This window comes from Sarcophilus harrisii, chromosome 4 (genome assembly GCF_902635505.1).
Source record: "Sarcophilus harrisii chromosome 4, mSarHar1.11, whole genome shotgun sequence".
Lineage (NCBI taxonomy): Eukaryota > Metazoa > Chordata > Mammalia > Dasyuromorphia > Dasyuridae > Sarcophilus > Sarcophilus harrisii.
Window position 1 is genome coordinate 100,592,551 of NC_045429.1, and position 16,608 is coordinate 100,609,158.

Below are 16,608 nucleotides of genomic sequence, written 5' to 3' on the forward strand. Positions count from 1 at the left end.
GATCTCATGGGACTGTCGCTGCCGCAGGGACACACGGCAGGGAGCCAGAGAACTTGGATCCCGGACAACGCCCGGGCCTTCCTTGGACTGGGGACACAGCCTGGCCCAGACTGATTCGCACGTTCCACAGCCAGTTATTTAGTGCACACAGCACCACAAAAGCAAGGTGGGAGGGGGCAGCTTTGGGTGTATCTTGTTTATCCTTACCAACATTAATTAGAGAAAATCAGAGACCTCCCTCACTAAACTGAGGACCTTCCCCTGAGTCATACACCACAAAAAGCCAGGACAAGGTTTGTCTTACTCTTGACCCAATAGTTCATAAGGGGCTGAAGGTATTCTTCAACCCCTCACCTGGGCCCACTTTGGGATCACACTGAATTAAATAATCGAATGGTTTAGCGCATGCTGACAAGGAGGTCAAGATCACAAGTTCCATCTCTATATGAGCTAGTTAGTGGGATAGAGAAAAAATTCTATCATCCAGGTCCAACTGGGCCCACACCGGCTGCTACTTGGGCCATGCAGAGCCTACATTACCTCATTTCACAGATGAAGAAACAAGGTCAGAGGTCAGGGGGCTTGCCCAGGGTCACACAGTAAAGAAGTTTCTGAGACTAGCTTTTACTCAGGGTTTTCTAGTGCCAAATGTAGCACTCTAGTCCGGCTGCCTCCCTGACCCTGAACCGAGGCACAGACATCTGTCAGGTACAAGCAGGACAGGATGGGTGAGAGGTGGTAAGTTGCTCCACATAGTGCACACACAATTTACAAAACACTTTCTGTTTAATTCACCCTTCCTTATGCAAGACTCTGAGGACACACACACGTACGTGCAAGTGTGTGTGCGCACAAGTGCCCAGCCCTGTGCTAAGGGAGCACATTCTGTGGGGATGGGGAGTGGGGGAGGACGGAGGCAGCGTAGGAGACCTGAGTTCAGATGTGAGCTCAGCCACTTAGAAGCTTTGCGATGCTAGCCAAGTCACTTAACATCTGCCTGCCTCAGTTTCCTCATCCATGAAGTGGGAATAATAATAGCACTTACCTCCCAGAGTTGTTGTGAGGATCAAGTGAGGCTATTTTTGTAAATCACTTTTCAATTCTTCAAGAACTATATAATTCTAAGGGATGGTACTGTTTGGGGATGCTGCTCCTGATATATATATATATATATATATATATATATATATGAAAAAGAGCATAAGAGTACATTAAGATTGGTGAAGGGGAAGAGCTGAAAGACTTGTGGGAGGAGCCAGGGGAGAAATGAAGATTCCAAGAGGGGAAGATCTGGAGGGACAGCTAACAGTCTGTCTGGTTGAAATGTGGACCTTGTCAACCGAAGTCTGGCCACAAAAGGTGGCAAGGCTGGCGGGAGCCGGACTGGCCTGCGTTTTGTCCTGTGAGCCCCGGGGAGCCGCGGCAAGCTTTGCAGCGTAGAGCTGAGAGGATCCTAGACAGTAACCTTGTGAGCGCTGGGCGGTCCTCAGCAGGCTTGTGGGCAGTTCCCCATGACGTCCCAAACCTCTCACGCTCAGCCTCCGTGCTCCCCTTGCAGCAAGGGCGGCCTGGGCGGTGAAAGGGGGCAGGGCTGGCAGTCACAGGTCCGAGCGAGGGCCCGCTGTAACGCTCACCACACGGGTGACCTCCTGGGCACATCAGTGAGAAACGGGTCCCAAGGGCCGCCGCAGCCTGGAGCTGTGACCCTGCCGACTGAGTCTCTGGGAGGCTAATGAGTGAGCTAGGGCTCAGGGAGGCAGGTTTAATACAGTTCCATTCCATGAACATTTATTCCGAGCCAGCCAAGTAGAAAGCACCGTCCCTGGCCTCCACCTCAGGCTTTTTGGCCCCGGATCCAGGGCCTTGGGCTGCCAAAGCTGCCTTCCTTTCTTAGTGCCCGGCCTCCCAAAATAGGCCCATGTTACCGTCTCTGGGTAACAAGGACACTGCACCACAAGAAACCCAGCTCCTTTTTTTTCTTTTTTCTCTCCTTCTACCTAAACCCTCCGCCAGAATTTCAGAGAGATACATCCTTCAGCCTGGCTAAGAAGCACAGGCCTCCCCCCCACCCCCCAGGCCTGTGCCCTGCTTCCTCCTTCCCTTTTCCCAGCTCTGTGCTTGGAAGTCGGGAGGGAATCTGAGCAGTAATGAGCGGGTCATTTTCCACATGTTTCAGAGCGAAGCCTGCCATTAGTACCTCTCCCTGCCAGCTCCTTGTGTTAGAGCCTGCGGGGGGAGAAAGCTGGGGGGTGGGACGTGGGCGACTTCAGAGAAAGGGCTCTGGGAGCCGGCGCACCTTGAAAGCGGCTGGGGGACCGTTCCCAACTAAATGATGACTAATGCGTCTGACCCGGGAGCGCGCTGTATGAAAATGGAGGCCAGAAAAGGTCTGCCGTCTAGAGCATGAGAGGGGACTCTAGATTTGAAAATGGTGCTTGTAGTAGAAAGGGAAAAACACAACCCAAACCGGAGCCTGGAGATCTCTGGGCCAGACCAGGAAAAGGGGGGCAGGGCAGGGCAGGGCCAGTCCCCGGAGTCCTGTCCTGTGCCGCACCATCCAGTCCTCTTTGATGGCCAGGGAAGCCTGGTCCACCGTCGGGCGGTAGGGGACGAGAGTGGCCCGAGCACGCCGCAGTGTTTCTCTTGGGCTGGCTGGGGCCGAGCTCATTGCTGAAACCGCCTCGTGTGTCCCTGACACGGAAGGGGTGGGGGCTTGGCCCTCCCTGCCATAGGGCCTGACTGGGAGGAGGCTCCGGAGGTGACCTCGAGGAGGGCGCTTTGCCCCCCAGACTCCTAACGGGGGCAGGGGTTGGGCCTGCCATCGGGGTCCCTCCTGGTGCACCGGAATGTGTGCTCTGGAGCTTGGGCCGGGGCTGGAGCAGGCAGAGTGCTGGATGGAGTGCGGCAGCTGTAACAAGTGACAGATGTGGATCCTCACACGGACATGGGGAAGGCTGGCTGAGTCCAAATGGGGCTCTGGGCTCTTCCCCCGCGAGGAAGCTGAGGGAAGAGGTGGAGGGGAGAAACCTCAGAGGCCTGAGAAAGGGAGGGAAGGCAGGAACCGAGGCCCGGGAAAAGAGAGACCCGGGCACGATCTGGGCCATGTCAGTCCCGGCCCCATTCCTAGGGCCCCAAAGAAGTTCAGAACAAAGGAGGGCTTCTGAAAGCCGTTGGTGCCAGGGTCTGGTTTAATCGTTCCTCTTCTCTTTTCCCTCACAGAAAATGAAGGAGTATTTGGAGGGCAGGAACCTCATCACCAAGCTTCAGGCCAAGCACGACCTCCTCCAGAAAACCCTGGGAGAAAGTGAGTGTGGGGCCAGTGCCCCGCTGCTGGCTCCAGTATTGGGCCAGGGGTATGAGCTGAGCAGTGGGCCTTGCGCCTCCCCCCCCAGCCAACCAGGCAGAACCGGTGTGCTCCTGCTCTATGAACACGGCTCTTTTTCCCCTCTGTTTGATACAGGAACCACATCTCCCTCCCCCCAGTTCCCCTTGCAAATGACTGCTTGAGTGATGGCAAAAGGGGAATGCTTAATGAAGCATTAATGGGCATCATCTATTTGTTTAAATGGAGCGCATTGCTCCCTCCTCCTCCCCCCGCCCCCAGGCCTCCCCTGCCACAGTTAGGGCAAGGAGGCTGATTGATTGTTTATCGTCCCCGGGCCTCCTTAGAGAGGGGCCTGTTCCTGCCTCTCCAGCCTCGGCACGCTTGAAAAGCGGAGTTCCCAGTGCTTCCCGGCAGCGCTAAGCCTTAGGCTTCCCAGAGGGGCCGGGGAGGGCCGGGCGCCCCCATGCTTTGGGGCAGCCCTGGGTTAGCAGGCCACTTGCCGAAGATGGCCACCCCCGCTTTGGGTCCCAGGCGAGCCTGGCTTATGTCGCCCAGCCCCGACCCCCAGAAGCAGCGAGGCAGGATTCTGGGCGAGGAGCATCCCAGGGGGTGGTCCTCTGCCCAGCTCCTGGGCCTGGCTCGGTGCTGGCCCCCAGCTTCCTGTGGCTGCTGGGGATTCCCAGCTCTGAGACGCCCCTGAAGGCCAGGCTCCTGGGCTAAGAACAGGTCAGGAGTAAGGAGGGTAGGTCCCCGCAGATCCCAGAGGGGTCACTGAATTCTCCACTCCCACCAAGAGCAAAGCTGCACTCATTCATCCATGCCCTCCTCTGGGTCTTCCCTGGGCATAACCTACTAAATGTGAGTCCGTCCGTCCTCTAGGTAATGCGTGCACGCACACAGCGCGCACATGGCACATACACACAGACACACAACCCCACAGGTGCACACAGTGCGCACACGGCCCATGCCCCATACCGGCCCCCACGGGCATTGCATACACACCCCCTGGGGTACACACCCCCCATGCACCCTCAGCCGCCCCCAGATAATTAAAGGCTCCGACCTCCTTTGATCAAGACTTTTAAACATCTTCTACCCCATGACCAAAGTTATTTGGTCCATTCCCTACCTCTCTCTGCCTCCCTTTAGTCTACCCATCTACTCACCCAAGGAACTGAACAGGTTTGGATATTGGGAGCCAGTCTTTATGGAAAGTAAAGTTTATGGAAAGCCTTTGCTCCTCCGATATCGGATTACTCCTGGGATGTCAGAGAGAGAGAAGGCTCAGTCCATTTCCAGCCAGCTAGAAGCTATAATTTCCTTAGGGCAAGCAAATTTTAAAGAGCCCCTCGATAGAGCCTTATTGGCTGCAGCCAGTCCAAGACCCTAAGGCATCTGTCTGCACACATACCAAATATATTGAGTATGGGAAAAGGACAGGTGACCATTTATTATTTTTGCAAATTACCTTAATCTAAAGATGACAAGTTCCAGCAATTTAAAAAAAAAAAGAACAGAAGATTTTCCTATCTGCAAGCCATTATGTTTCCGGCTTCTGCATGTATTTGTCACCATAAATGCAAGTGCTCTTGTTGCCACTGAGGGATAATTGATGTGTATGAATATTCCAGGGTGGAAATGGGACAGATGTTGAAAATAATGGCTTGGAATAATATTTTTGCAGATGAGGAGTTGGTGTCAGGAGGGGGAAGGGACTGTGCAAGACATGTTTAGCTCTAATCAACAATTAGCAACCTTTAAGGGGGGAGAAATTGCTCTCAGATTCCCCAGCCACCCTCGCTCCTTTCTTAGAGTGGGAAAGTGTGGGAAGCTAATCTTTTCTGTCCTAGCCAGGCATGTGCTTAAAGGGTCTCCCCTCTCTGTCCCTAAAAGTCCTGGAGAGGTTTTAAGTAGAGCTTATCTGGCTGTGCTGACACTGCCTTTTCCCACTCCTCTCATCGGGTTGTTTTAGATTGAATTGAAGTAAATGTAGAAACCGAAAGCTACAGCCCACTCCCCCAACTGCCCACCCCCAGCCATCCATGGAGAATGCTCCAGTGTTTGCCAGTCCACAAGGACTCCCACTCCAGGACAAGTTTCTGGTTTTTCTGTCAGCCACCCTCCTGCCTCTCCCAAGGCCTTCTCTGTAACTCTGAAAAGCAGAGATTGGAAGATGGGCTCATGCCCCAGTGGCCTGTCTGAGGAACAGGCCTGGCCCAGGCTGAGGAGCATTTCCTGCCTGGTGGAGCCTGCCTTGTGCCGGAGAGGGCTGCCCCTCTTCCTAGCCGGATTGGGGGCCCGGCTCCTGTTCTCTTCTCCTCTGCGCCGCTGCCCCCTGACCTCCCACTCAAATGTGGTTCTGTGGCCTCAGCCAAAATCTGGTCTCTGACCTTCTTCCCTCCCCGGGGCCTCCCCCTCCAACATAGATCTTTTGTCTTTCCCACAGGTCAGCGGACAGACTGCTCTCTGGCCAGGTAGGTGTGGCCTAGGACAGCCCGGGGCAGGCTGGGCCCATGGGCAAACTGGGAGCAGGCTGTCCTCAGTCTGAGCAGGAGGCAAGGAGCTACAGTGGGAAACGTGGGAGGGTCTTCTTTCTCTCTGTCCTGCTGACCCCATCTGGTCTGAAATGGAAGTGGGGCCCTCCATCACAGGGAGGGGATGAGCAGAGCGGACCGCCTAGGTGCAGGCATTTGGGAGGCTTTGTGCCAGCTCCAGGCTCGCAGGACCAGGGCAGAGGGCCTGGGCCGCTTCTCTCCCAGGGGAAGCTAGGTCTGGGTACGTCTCATGTACTAATAAAGAGTGCAGACCCGACTTTATGTCTATTTGCCAGGACTAACACACTCTTCAGAGCAAAGTAGTAACATTAAGGAGCAGTCTGGCTTCCCCCTGAGAAGCCTTCCGAGTGACTCCAGGGCCCTGAGGAAGCCCAGAGATCCCCCAGGAAATAGCGCTTCCCCAAGTCACAGCTCACTCTAGGTCCCTATCTTTCCCCTGCTGAGAGTCCTCAGATGCCCGGATGCAGGCTGATTTAGACAGCGAAGAGAACCTTAATGGGCAGACCTCCTTGGGGACTTCTGTTTCAGCCCTTTATATCAGCTGCTAGTATCTGCCAACACAATAATCTAAAGGCCATTTGTAATTATGGACCCTTTATTTAGAAATCGCTTCATTTGGCTGTCATCTTTTTCCAGTATAGATTATAGCGAAGATTCCATTAATAAGACTAATCTCTCTAGATGGAGGGAAACTGGATGAGGGAGTTTCTTAAAATGTATTGTAAGAGAGGAATTCAAAGATAATAGAAGCCTGCTTGAGCCTCTTAAAGTAGAAGGGACCCTCATCTGGCTCAGGGAGGCCTGTGGCCCTCAAAGCCCTGGAGGTTTGCCCAAACCAGACTAAAATGTCATTGGGAAATGTTTAACAGAGTAAATAAAAATACAATAAAACCGAGATAATGTTAATTTGAGGTTTTCTAAGTCAATTTGTGGTCGGCAGGGCTCTCTGCTCTCACTCATCCCCCTGCCTTCCAGCAGCATTGACAGCCAGAAGCACAGCTGCCTGTCTTCTTTAAAATTTCTAGAGAAGTGGATTCTTCAGGCTTCTTTGGTGACAAGTCCCAGCGTCTCCCCATTCTTACAAATGGGAAGGGGAGCTGTGCCCATTTTCTCATCTTGAACTTAGAGTAGATCGTGTCTCCGGTCACAGAGACAGAAGAGATTTAGTCATGTCCCCGCTCGGCGAACATTTATTAAGCCGCTGCAGCTAGGCGGTGCAGTGGGAAAGAGCATTGGCTCTGCGTCAAAGACCCGAGTTCTAATGTGGCCCCTGCACTTTCCAGCTGTGTGGCCCTAAACAAGTCACTTGCCCCTGATTGCATTGTTTCTTCACCTCTAAAATGAGCTGGAGAAGGAAATGGCAAACCCCTCTGTATCTCTGCCAAGAAACCCCACTAATGCAAGTATGAGGAGTCAGACGTGACTGAAAATGCTCAAACAACTAGATGTCAGACACGGGGCTAAGGAGGGGCACAAACACAAAAAGAGAAAGGCGGTTCTTGCCCCCAAGAAACATGGTGGAGAAACCTGTCGGAGAATCCCTGGAGCAGAGCAGACAGGGGAGAAACGGGGTGGGGGCAGCAGTTCTGTCCTTCAATGAAGCTTCGAATTTCATAGCCCCAAGCTCCAGTCAGAGGGACTGAGCCCTTGCAGGCCCAAGTCAGCCCAAGAATGGTCAGAGTAGTGAGTGCAGCTGGTGAGAAATGAGCCCTGTGCTAGGGGAGGATTTAGAGCAGTTAGAAGCACCTTGACTTTGCCGTCTGTTATCCCCCAAATTAGACGACAGCTCCCCCCTCAGTGATGGAATAGCTCATTCTTCTCACCTTTTCTTTTTCTTTTCCATTCCCGGATTGGTCATATGGGCTTGTGGGGCACCATAGCCGACGGAGCTCAACAATAAGGAAACAGGTAAGGACCTCTAATGGGGGCTGGGGGCGGGGGTGTCTTTTTTTGAGGGGGCACCTTCTCTGGCTCTGCCCAGTTTGTGGGAACTTCTCTTCCTGCTCAGGGGGAGCATTTACCTTGAAGGTTTATGGTCATACCAACTTGAATACTTCAGAGACCTGTGATTTTAGTAGTGTGGGTATCTAGATGATGTGAGGTAGCATTTATTTGGCACTTTAAAGTTTACAAAGCATTTTTTTCCTTAAAATTTTTTATTTATTTTATTTATGGGATGAAATAAGCATTTCTATAACAATATAATAAAATAGCACTTTATATATATATATATATATATATATATGATATATTATTTCATTTGCTCTTCACAATAGATCTATGATGTAGGTGCTATTGTTATCCTCATTTTATGGGGGACTTGCCCCGAGTCCCACAACTAGTAAGTATGGCAGGATTTAAACTGAGATCTTCCCAACTTCAAATCCGGCGCCTCATTGCCAGTGACATTTATATTGCCAGCTCATAGGTGGATTGCTGCGATGCAACATGCCGCCTATATGCGCCTTCACCTTTTGTTTTTAATCCTTTCCTGTACTTGAAAACGTTCACCGTGTGATAGCCACATTTCTGGGATGAGCCTTTTCCAGTTTAGATAGGCCGGTCCTTGGAAGACAGATTGACCTCCTGTTTCCCTCCTCCCAAAGTTGGGAGGACTTTGGCGTGCTCTGCGTGCTCTTTGGAGCACCCATGCCCAGCCGCACATCACAGTGAGCACCAGAGGAGAATTTTAAGAAAGGTCAGAGTTATGGGTTATCAGTGAGATTGCCATTAATCAGCTGTGGGGGTAATTGTTCCCAGACCCGTCTGCCCTGGTCTAGATCGTTTACCCGTCTCTGGAAGCTCTGTGAGCTTGATAAATGATTGAGCATCACCATGCTAGAAAGTGTGGGATGCACAGACCTCACCCATCACAAGTGCTACCAGCCTTCTGTGGGACCTCGGGCCTGTTACTTGATTTTGACCTTTCCATCTCTAAAATTAAGGGGTTAGATTAAATGATCTCTAAGATCCTTTCTAGTACCAAATTATGTGTATGTGTCACCCATATAGCATCTAAGCACATGGTCAGGTTTTTTATATTTGGTTTGTGGGTTGGGGGAGAGAATTTAATTCTAATTTTGCTGTTATTTGATGACAAGCTTCAAGGATATTTTAAAGCATGCTATGTCTACAAGGAGAAATATGATGCTTCAGAACAAGGAAGCAGCTATTTAACTTCTAGCTATTTCTCTCTGATGCCATACTGTTGTATTCGACTTTGCTGCTGGGCAATCAATGATCAATATTGTAAGAACAATAACCAACAATATTAGTATAGCACTTTAAGACTTTCTGAGTGCTTTGCATGTGTTGTTTCCATTTGATCTGCATAACAACCATGGGAGGTATGTGCTCTCATTGTCCCCATTTTACAGATGAGGAATCTGAAGTTAAATGATTTGTTAGGGTCACCCAGCTTACAAGGGTCTGGAGGCAGGCTTTCAACTCAAGTTTTCTCAACTCTTGGTCTTCACATTAGGAGTTAGTGATAGGAATATTCCCAAAACTTTATCTTTGGAACATGCTATATTGTCATTATTATTATTATTATCATTATTCCAGTAGGAACAAATTTGTCACCATCGTTATCTTTAAAGAAGACATTGAAATACATTTGTATTTTCTGGATTTAGAGTTGGAGAACCCGGGTTCAAATTGTGACACTGTTTCTTAGGACCTGTGACATATCTGTTCTATAAAGTCACTTATCTCATCTACAAAATATAAGGTTGGACCAGATAGCCTCTATGGTTCCTTCCTGCTATGTCCGTGTCCCTGTAATCCTTAGAGGTTCAGTAAGAATGGGGTAAAGATAAAATGGGAAAGACAAAACTGCCCTGGAGTTAAAGGAAAATGATGGTTTTACCTGCTAATGAATGAATAAATCCAAAATGGATTATCCACTCACAGGTAACAGGGAGTGGCCCATATACAGGGTATCCCAAAAGTGTTAGTGCTGTTATAAGCTATAATAAATATATTTGAGACATCCTCTGTGGTTCTTTGGGACTGTCACCCTCTCACAGTGATTTCAGCCTACTCTGGTTAAAATTGGGGCATATGTAGTTAATCTGACCTGATTTTTTTTTTTTTTTCCAAGAATGATTTGGCAAACCAAGTATGGCCTTGCAATAAGATAAGACCCATTCATTTGTCATGTCTCTGCCATGATTGCAATTTTGGGGGTTCTTCCCCCCTTTCTCTCCCTTGGCTCATAATTTAATGAAAATACCATCAGATAGAACTTAAGATCTTTTGGGGGAGAAGTGCTAAAATTTTTTCATAATGCTATTATTATAAATTATCCTTCCCAGGCCCCTGCAACTTCAGTAAATAGTAAAGCCTGGGGTGCCTCCTCCAGGGGTAATTGATTGCATTTAAATCTCAGTGACTTAATAACCAGAAGGCTAGATGGGAAATCTGGAAAGGAAGAACAGTCTGTTTATGTCCAGTGAAAACGGGGATGAATTTGAAGCTTCATTCCATATATGCAAGAACCCTTTAAATACTGTTGTAACTGAAGCAAGGAAGCCATCACAGCTTCATATTCACATCAGGCTGAGAGGCAGCATTTGCCAGTGGTTTGTTGAGGGAATGTCACCTATCGAGTTTTCATTGTGCTGTGGTCTTAGTACTTTGAAGAGAAGTGTTTTTGTGTAAGGCTGGGTTTGCGTAAGAATTCCAGGATATACCCTAAACTCCAAACAAGTCAATGCCTTGTTTTTGTTCTCCTGGCCCACTTCCTGTATGACAACTCAAACTCAGGGGTGGTTTTGTAAAGAATTTTTCAAAAAGTGATTTGTTTGATCTAGTTAAAAAGGCAAACAAGTAGAGACTGGGGACAGATTGTACAGGATAAAAAACAAATAGGAGTAAGCTTTTGGCCACTCAGCCAGTAAAAAGAATAAATGGGTTTTGTTAGATTGAAGAACCTTTGTAGTGTCATATAATCTAGTCAGAGTGAGCTCATTTAGTCCATCTCCTCCCTTTAGCTAAACTACATTCATACTTCAAGAGACAACTTTTACTTATCCCTTTTTAAAATATTTCTAGAGGAGATCTTGCAGTTCTTCTCAGGCTTAGTACTCAGGAAGTCCTACTTGGGATCTGAAGATAGCATTCTCATGTCTAACTTGGATCTTTCCTAATGTACTTTAAGCCCATTTCCTTTGATCTTGTGTTCCTTGGAAATAGAAAACACTCATCCTGGCTTTCAAATTCAATTTACTCCTGATTTCTCTATGGCCTGCTTGAAACATGTATAAATACACAGTTGATTGTCCTTATGTGCCTCTGGAGGGGATCATTTTTCCACCTGGGAAAAGGGTTGGTTTCTCAACATGTATCAGAAGGTCAGGAATGAGAATTCCCATCTCGTAAGTGTTGAGGGCTACTTTCAGTAACCCTCCCCCTAAATCCTTTTGAGTCATATGGAAGCATTTCTGTTTTAAAAACTCTTCCATAAACTGCTCCAGATTCAGAGTTCCTAATCCCTGGCTTGAGTCAAAAATTCCCTTGTTGGTCAACTCTCAAAATAACTAATGGAAACCAGAGAGACCTCCAAATTTCAGCCATCAACAAATAGTTCCATTAGTCTCCTGGTGACTGAGGCCTACTTAAGTGATAGGTCTAGAAAGCAGCGTCCCCTGCTTGTCCAGACAAAATGCCAGCTGATAACAGTTAATTGTAAAAGATGAACATTGAATTTCTTATTAGACTTTTTTAGGAAGAGTAGCCTGGCAAGAAATATTTGGGGGCTAGTAAACTCTAGCCTGTTTGGGTAGCTGTAATCCATGTGATATGGTCCTTTAGCTGAAAATTCTGGGCAGTTGCCCTCGTTTTGAAATAATACTTTTCTTTTTTCACAACTTGCGTGTGAAGGAGTGTTTTATCTCTCCCTCTCACTCAGCCCCATGTCATCGGTGCAAGGCCTTATTAAGTACCTCATTGCATCTGGCCTTGTCCAAAGTGTCCTGACAGGAGTTACATCAGGCAGACCCTCAACTCCTGGGGGACCTGAACCAAGAGAGGGACGCTGACACAAACAGTTTGATCAGAGCCGGTTCAGTAGCAACCTGAGGAGCAGCCCCAGCGCCTCTTGTGCCTCCCAGAACGCCAACTATGTGCCCAGGACTAAAGCGTGCCTTTAGAGCCGAGCAGCTTGGCAGATCGAGGAAGAGAGAGGGGGCAAGGGGAGGACCATCCAGAGTCTCGGGGACTTGGGCCTTGGACCCTTCTCTGACCTCCCTCAAGGCTGTGCTGGAGAACAAGGAATGGTCCATCACTTCAGGCTGATCAGCAGGCCCTGGTGCTGCTGACAGGAAGGACAGGTTGGCCCCTGGAGCTGGAAAGCTTGGGGAACAGATGGGTTTTTCGGGTCATGAATATAAACATTTGCTAGGACCTTCTTGACTCCTGCTCCACCTTGGCATAGACAGTGGACCTTTTGGCAGGGCTGCTGGCGCCCTGAGAACTGGGAGCCGTGCCAGTCCACCCTTTGCCTGACTCCCTGGAAAGACCCACCTGCTCCCCTCCTCGTACCCAAATTTGTGGGTAAAGCTGGATATCTAGAGCCAGGAGAGAGGAGTAGATAATCTCTTGAGATGTTTGGAATCCAGTAGGGCCTCTGTGGCCTGGGTTCTACTTTGGTTCTCACTAATCAGAACCCTACCTTTTGTTCTGAGCTAGAGTTCTTCTGCCTGACTTCTTCTCTTAGCTTCGTATATATTTAATTTTCTTATTCATTCAACAAGTATCTATGGAATACATGCTGTATGACAAGCTCTAGGTGTAATGCAAAGAGGAACAAGATATGGTCCTTGCTTATCTGTAGATAAGGCCGGCCAAGTAGCAGGAAGACCCAGTGGAATGTTGTTAGGCAATAAAATAAATATCTCCTTGATTTCAGAAGAGGCAGAGAGAACTTGTGGCTGAGGAAATCAGGGGAGACTTTGGGGAGTAAGGAACATGTTTAGTTGGACTTTGAAAGGTGGAACTAGGGAGAGGGAAAACTGGAAGCCATCCTGAACAGAAGTAATAGCTCAGGGAACAAAGGCCCAGGGAGGGGAAAGCACAGGAAGGATTTGGGGAATGACCAGGTTGGGCTGGAGGTTGGGACACATGAAAGAGAAGGGTGGGTAATAGAAGGCAGATGGGAGCCCCGCTGATGAGGGCTTTGGTTGCCATATATGTATATACACCTGCATGCTGGTTTGTGTGTGAAAACGCCTTCCTCCAAGCATTTTCTCTTCTGCCTTACAGAATCCCTACGCCAACATTCACTCCTCAGTCTTCTGGCCTACATCCACATTTTGTAGTGGGGGGACTGAGGCCCAGGGATAAGATAACGCGGTCACATAGCAGATTATTAGATTAAGGACTGGAGTCTGGGTCTCCTGCAGTCTCACAGCGAGCTCTTTTTTGATCTTGTGATAAATGTTACCGAAGCTAAGAGAGGCAGCGTGGTCTGCTGGAGATAGAGCTCACCTCCCAGTCAGGAAGACCAAGTTCCAGTTTGGTTTCTATTGACCTTGGGCAGGTCACTAACTTCTTGGTGCCCCAGGAGCCACCTCTCTAAACTGCTAAGCAGTTGCCAGTCTACCTTAGTAGGGAAAGTTCTTCACCAACAGCTCTCTATGCCAGTGAAATCACAAGTCTGATTTCTTTTTTTTTAATGACAAGTGGCCCTTTTTGGTAGGCTACTATTGACAACGTCCCCTGGCTACAAGCGATCAACAAAGCTCTGCAGAGATAAGTGGAGAACACACTGAACTATTGGCTTCCTTCCAGCCTTCTCAGCTTTGAACCTCTCATGGCACCCCTTCCTGCAGCATTTGAGCCAAGAACCTTTGCTCATTCTCCCCCAAATCTGAGGCCATTCACTGAAATTTGTCCTCTTCCTTTTCCTCTTTCTCCTCCTCCTCTTATTTTCTTTCTCTTTCTCGTTTTCTTCCTCCTCCTCCTTGTCCTCGTCCTCATGTCTCTCATCATTCAGATGTGTGGCCCTTCTCTTTCCTCCAGTCTTTATAAGAGCTGGCCCTTCTTACTAAAGCCAGGTCACTGTCATCTCTGCTCCCTCCTTTATCTTTCATTTTTCTCTCTCCACATGCTCCTTCCCTCCTGCTTACAAAGGCTCCTGTCTGGCTCCCCATCCTTACTGTATCTCACTCGCTGCTGCCCTCTACCTCTCCTCTTCCTGACCGGTTCCTCTTCTTTCTCTCAGTCTCTCCTAAATCCTCTGTGATCTGGCTCTCCAAGGCTACCAGTGATGTTGTTTCCCAGACCAATAGATTTTTCTTAGTCCTGATCCTTGGGGACCTCTCAGCAGCCTCTGACACGCTTGGTCACCTTCTTGTCTTGAATGGTCCTTCCTTAGGAGGTTTTCGTGATGCTGCTCTTGCTCTAAGGGGTCTGATGGCTCCTTCTCAGACTGCTTTGCTACATCTTCACCCGTGTCACATTCATTAGCCATGGCGTCCCCTCTCAGTTGTTCTCACCATGCAGATGATTCCCTGGTCTGTCTGTCTCCTGAGATTCACTTACACACCTGCAGCTCAAACCAGATGTCCGATGGGTGCCTCAGACTTGTGTCCAAACTAGAACTCTTTCCTCCAAAGTCAAGGCAACCTCTTCCTCCTGGCACCCAAGCCCGCAGCCTCAGGGTGATCCCTACCTCCATCACCCACACCCCAAAGGCTGCCAGATGGCTTCATTTTCACCTTGACTGCGTCCCTCATGTTCAGATACCCTTCTCCCCTGTTCCCCGCTCCGTGCCAACCCCTCCTCACCACACCTGACTATTAGGGTGTCTGATGGTAGGGCCATTCGTCAAAGCAGAGAGCTCCCGGGGGCACCCCGCTCTCCTTGGTCTTCCACTGCGTCTGGGGCAGCGAGTCCTGCAAGACAGTTAACATCTCCTGCCCCCGGGCCTTCATGTGTAAAACGGAGAGCCCCTGCCTCCCAGCACTGTGAGGATGGCTGTTGGGCCCATGGAGTCATGTCTGTGAGCCTCGGCACAGTGCCTGGGTGGTACATGTGTGTTAGCCGTTACTGCTAACATTTCCCAGGTTTGTGGTGAGGATCAAAAAGTGCTTTGCAAACCATAACGTGCCACATAAGTCCCAGGTGTTGTTCTTTTGTAAAACCCTTTGGCCCTGGAGTTCTTGTCACCTAGCCCCTGGCTGCCTCTCCAGTCCTCTTAGGCTTGGGCTTCTTTCACAGGCTCTCCACTCCCGCACCGCTGGCACCGGCCTGCTTGCAATTTCTCACACGGGGCGGTCCCATCTCCCATCTCCGAGCCTTTGCTTTTGACTTCCCCTGTGCCTGGGGTGCGCTAACACAGGCCTCTGCCTCAGTTTCCCTGATTCTAAGTCTCAGCTGAAATCCCAGATACTCCAGGACTTTCCCAGTCACCCTCCTCCTCACCCTGACGCTGTTAATGCCGTCCCTCCTCAGCATTTTCCCTCCACTCAGTGTGTGCTTTGTGTCCCCCTGGTTATTTTCAAGTTTTTCTCTTTGTGTGACTAGTGTTGTGTTGTGGGCAGTTTTTATGTCCCAACGCAGAGTAAGAAATGCTTGTTAACTTGTTTGCTCGGAGGTCTCTGTCTGAGGATTCACATGCAGTGTCTGCCTTTGTTCCTTCAGGACTCAAGTCAAGCGATTCCTCTTGTGGTGGAGAGCTGCATCCGCTTCATCAGCAGACATGGTAAGCGCCAGCAGCCTTTTCTCCTCCTGTTTGCAGAGGGGCTGGCGGAGTCTGGGCTTGCATCATGGGGGCCCACTTCTTCCTTGCATGATGGTCACTAAATGCCGCCAGTGCTCCTCAGTCCCTCTTCCAGCTCAGGCACAAGGTAGCAATCGCCCTTGGGAAGTGAGTATCCTCCATTTGGTGTGGCTGTTAGTCCTTACTCATTCATTGGCCGCTAGGGGATGCTCAGACCAGTCACTTCCTCTCTGCTGCCTCGGTTTTCCCAAACACCTCCCTCCCTGGTTTAATGTGGCAATCAAGTGAGATAATATTTGTAAAGCACTTAGCACAGCGTACCCTAATAATTATTGTTAGAATTATCTTTTTTTCACAAAGTCATTTCCCATTGAGTTACGCTATCTTTATTTGACAATCACCATCAGACAGATCTGAAAATAATTTCCCTCTTAGCCTCAGGTTGATCTCTATCAGGAAAAACTTTTGGCTGTCTCTGTCTCATTGCACAAATCCCCAAAGAACTCCAGAATGAATCAGCCCTAAAGTTGTAAGATGAAGAGGCTTCCTCTGTGCCCTGGGGCCAGGGAGCGCCTTCTGCTTCACTTATATGTCTAAGTTAAGTCATCATAACTCTTCTGTCTGGGACAAGTTGGATCTTTGAAACTCTACCCCTAATCAATCATAGTGTGCGGGGGGAAAACAAATGGTGGCGAATTATAGGAGAATGATTTAAGGAAGGAAGAAGTGTCACTTGATAATAGAAAGGTTCCCCCAAATCCCTGGGATTTCTATGAATAGATTAACCTCCCCCGTAGGGACAGGGCTCCATGTGTAAGGAGAGGCCCTCACGGGGCGAGGGCTGTCCTGGGGCTCAAGGGGAGGCAGCCCTTCTCCAAGAGAAGCCTTAGAGAATAGAAGCTCTCTTAGAGCCTCTCCAGGAGAGGCTTTATTCCTGCCAGGAGGGGAGCAGGGCCACTCTGCTCCCCTGGAGAAGGGGTCACCAGGCTGACACCTAACACCAG

At 49.3% G+C, this 16,608-nt stretch overlaps 1 protein-coding gene across 6 annotated transcripts in view; it reads left to right on the forward strand.

The window, feature by feature from the left end:
• The window catches only part of SRGAP2 (SLIT-ROBO Rho GTPase activating protein 2), a 244,839-nt gene that overhangs the window by 191,679 nt on the left and 36,552 nt on the right, over nt 1–16,608 (forward strand). For all 6 annotated transcript variants that reach the window (XM_031937250.1, XM_031937253.1, XM_031937254.1 and 3 more), the window contains exons 11-14: nt 3,220–3,304; nt 5,772–5,799; nt 7,761–7,788; nt 15,526–15,586. In XM_031937250.1, the coding sequence (XP_031793110.1) occupies nt 3,220–3,304; nt 5,772–5,799; nt 7,761–7,788; nt 15,526–15,586 (202 nt within the window). The remainder of the gene's footprint in view (nt 1–3,219; nt 3,305–5,771; nt 5,800–7,760; nt 7,789–15,525; nt 15,587–16,608) is intronic.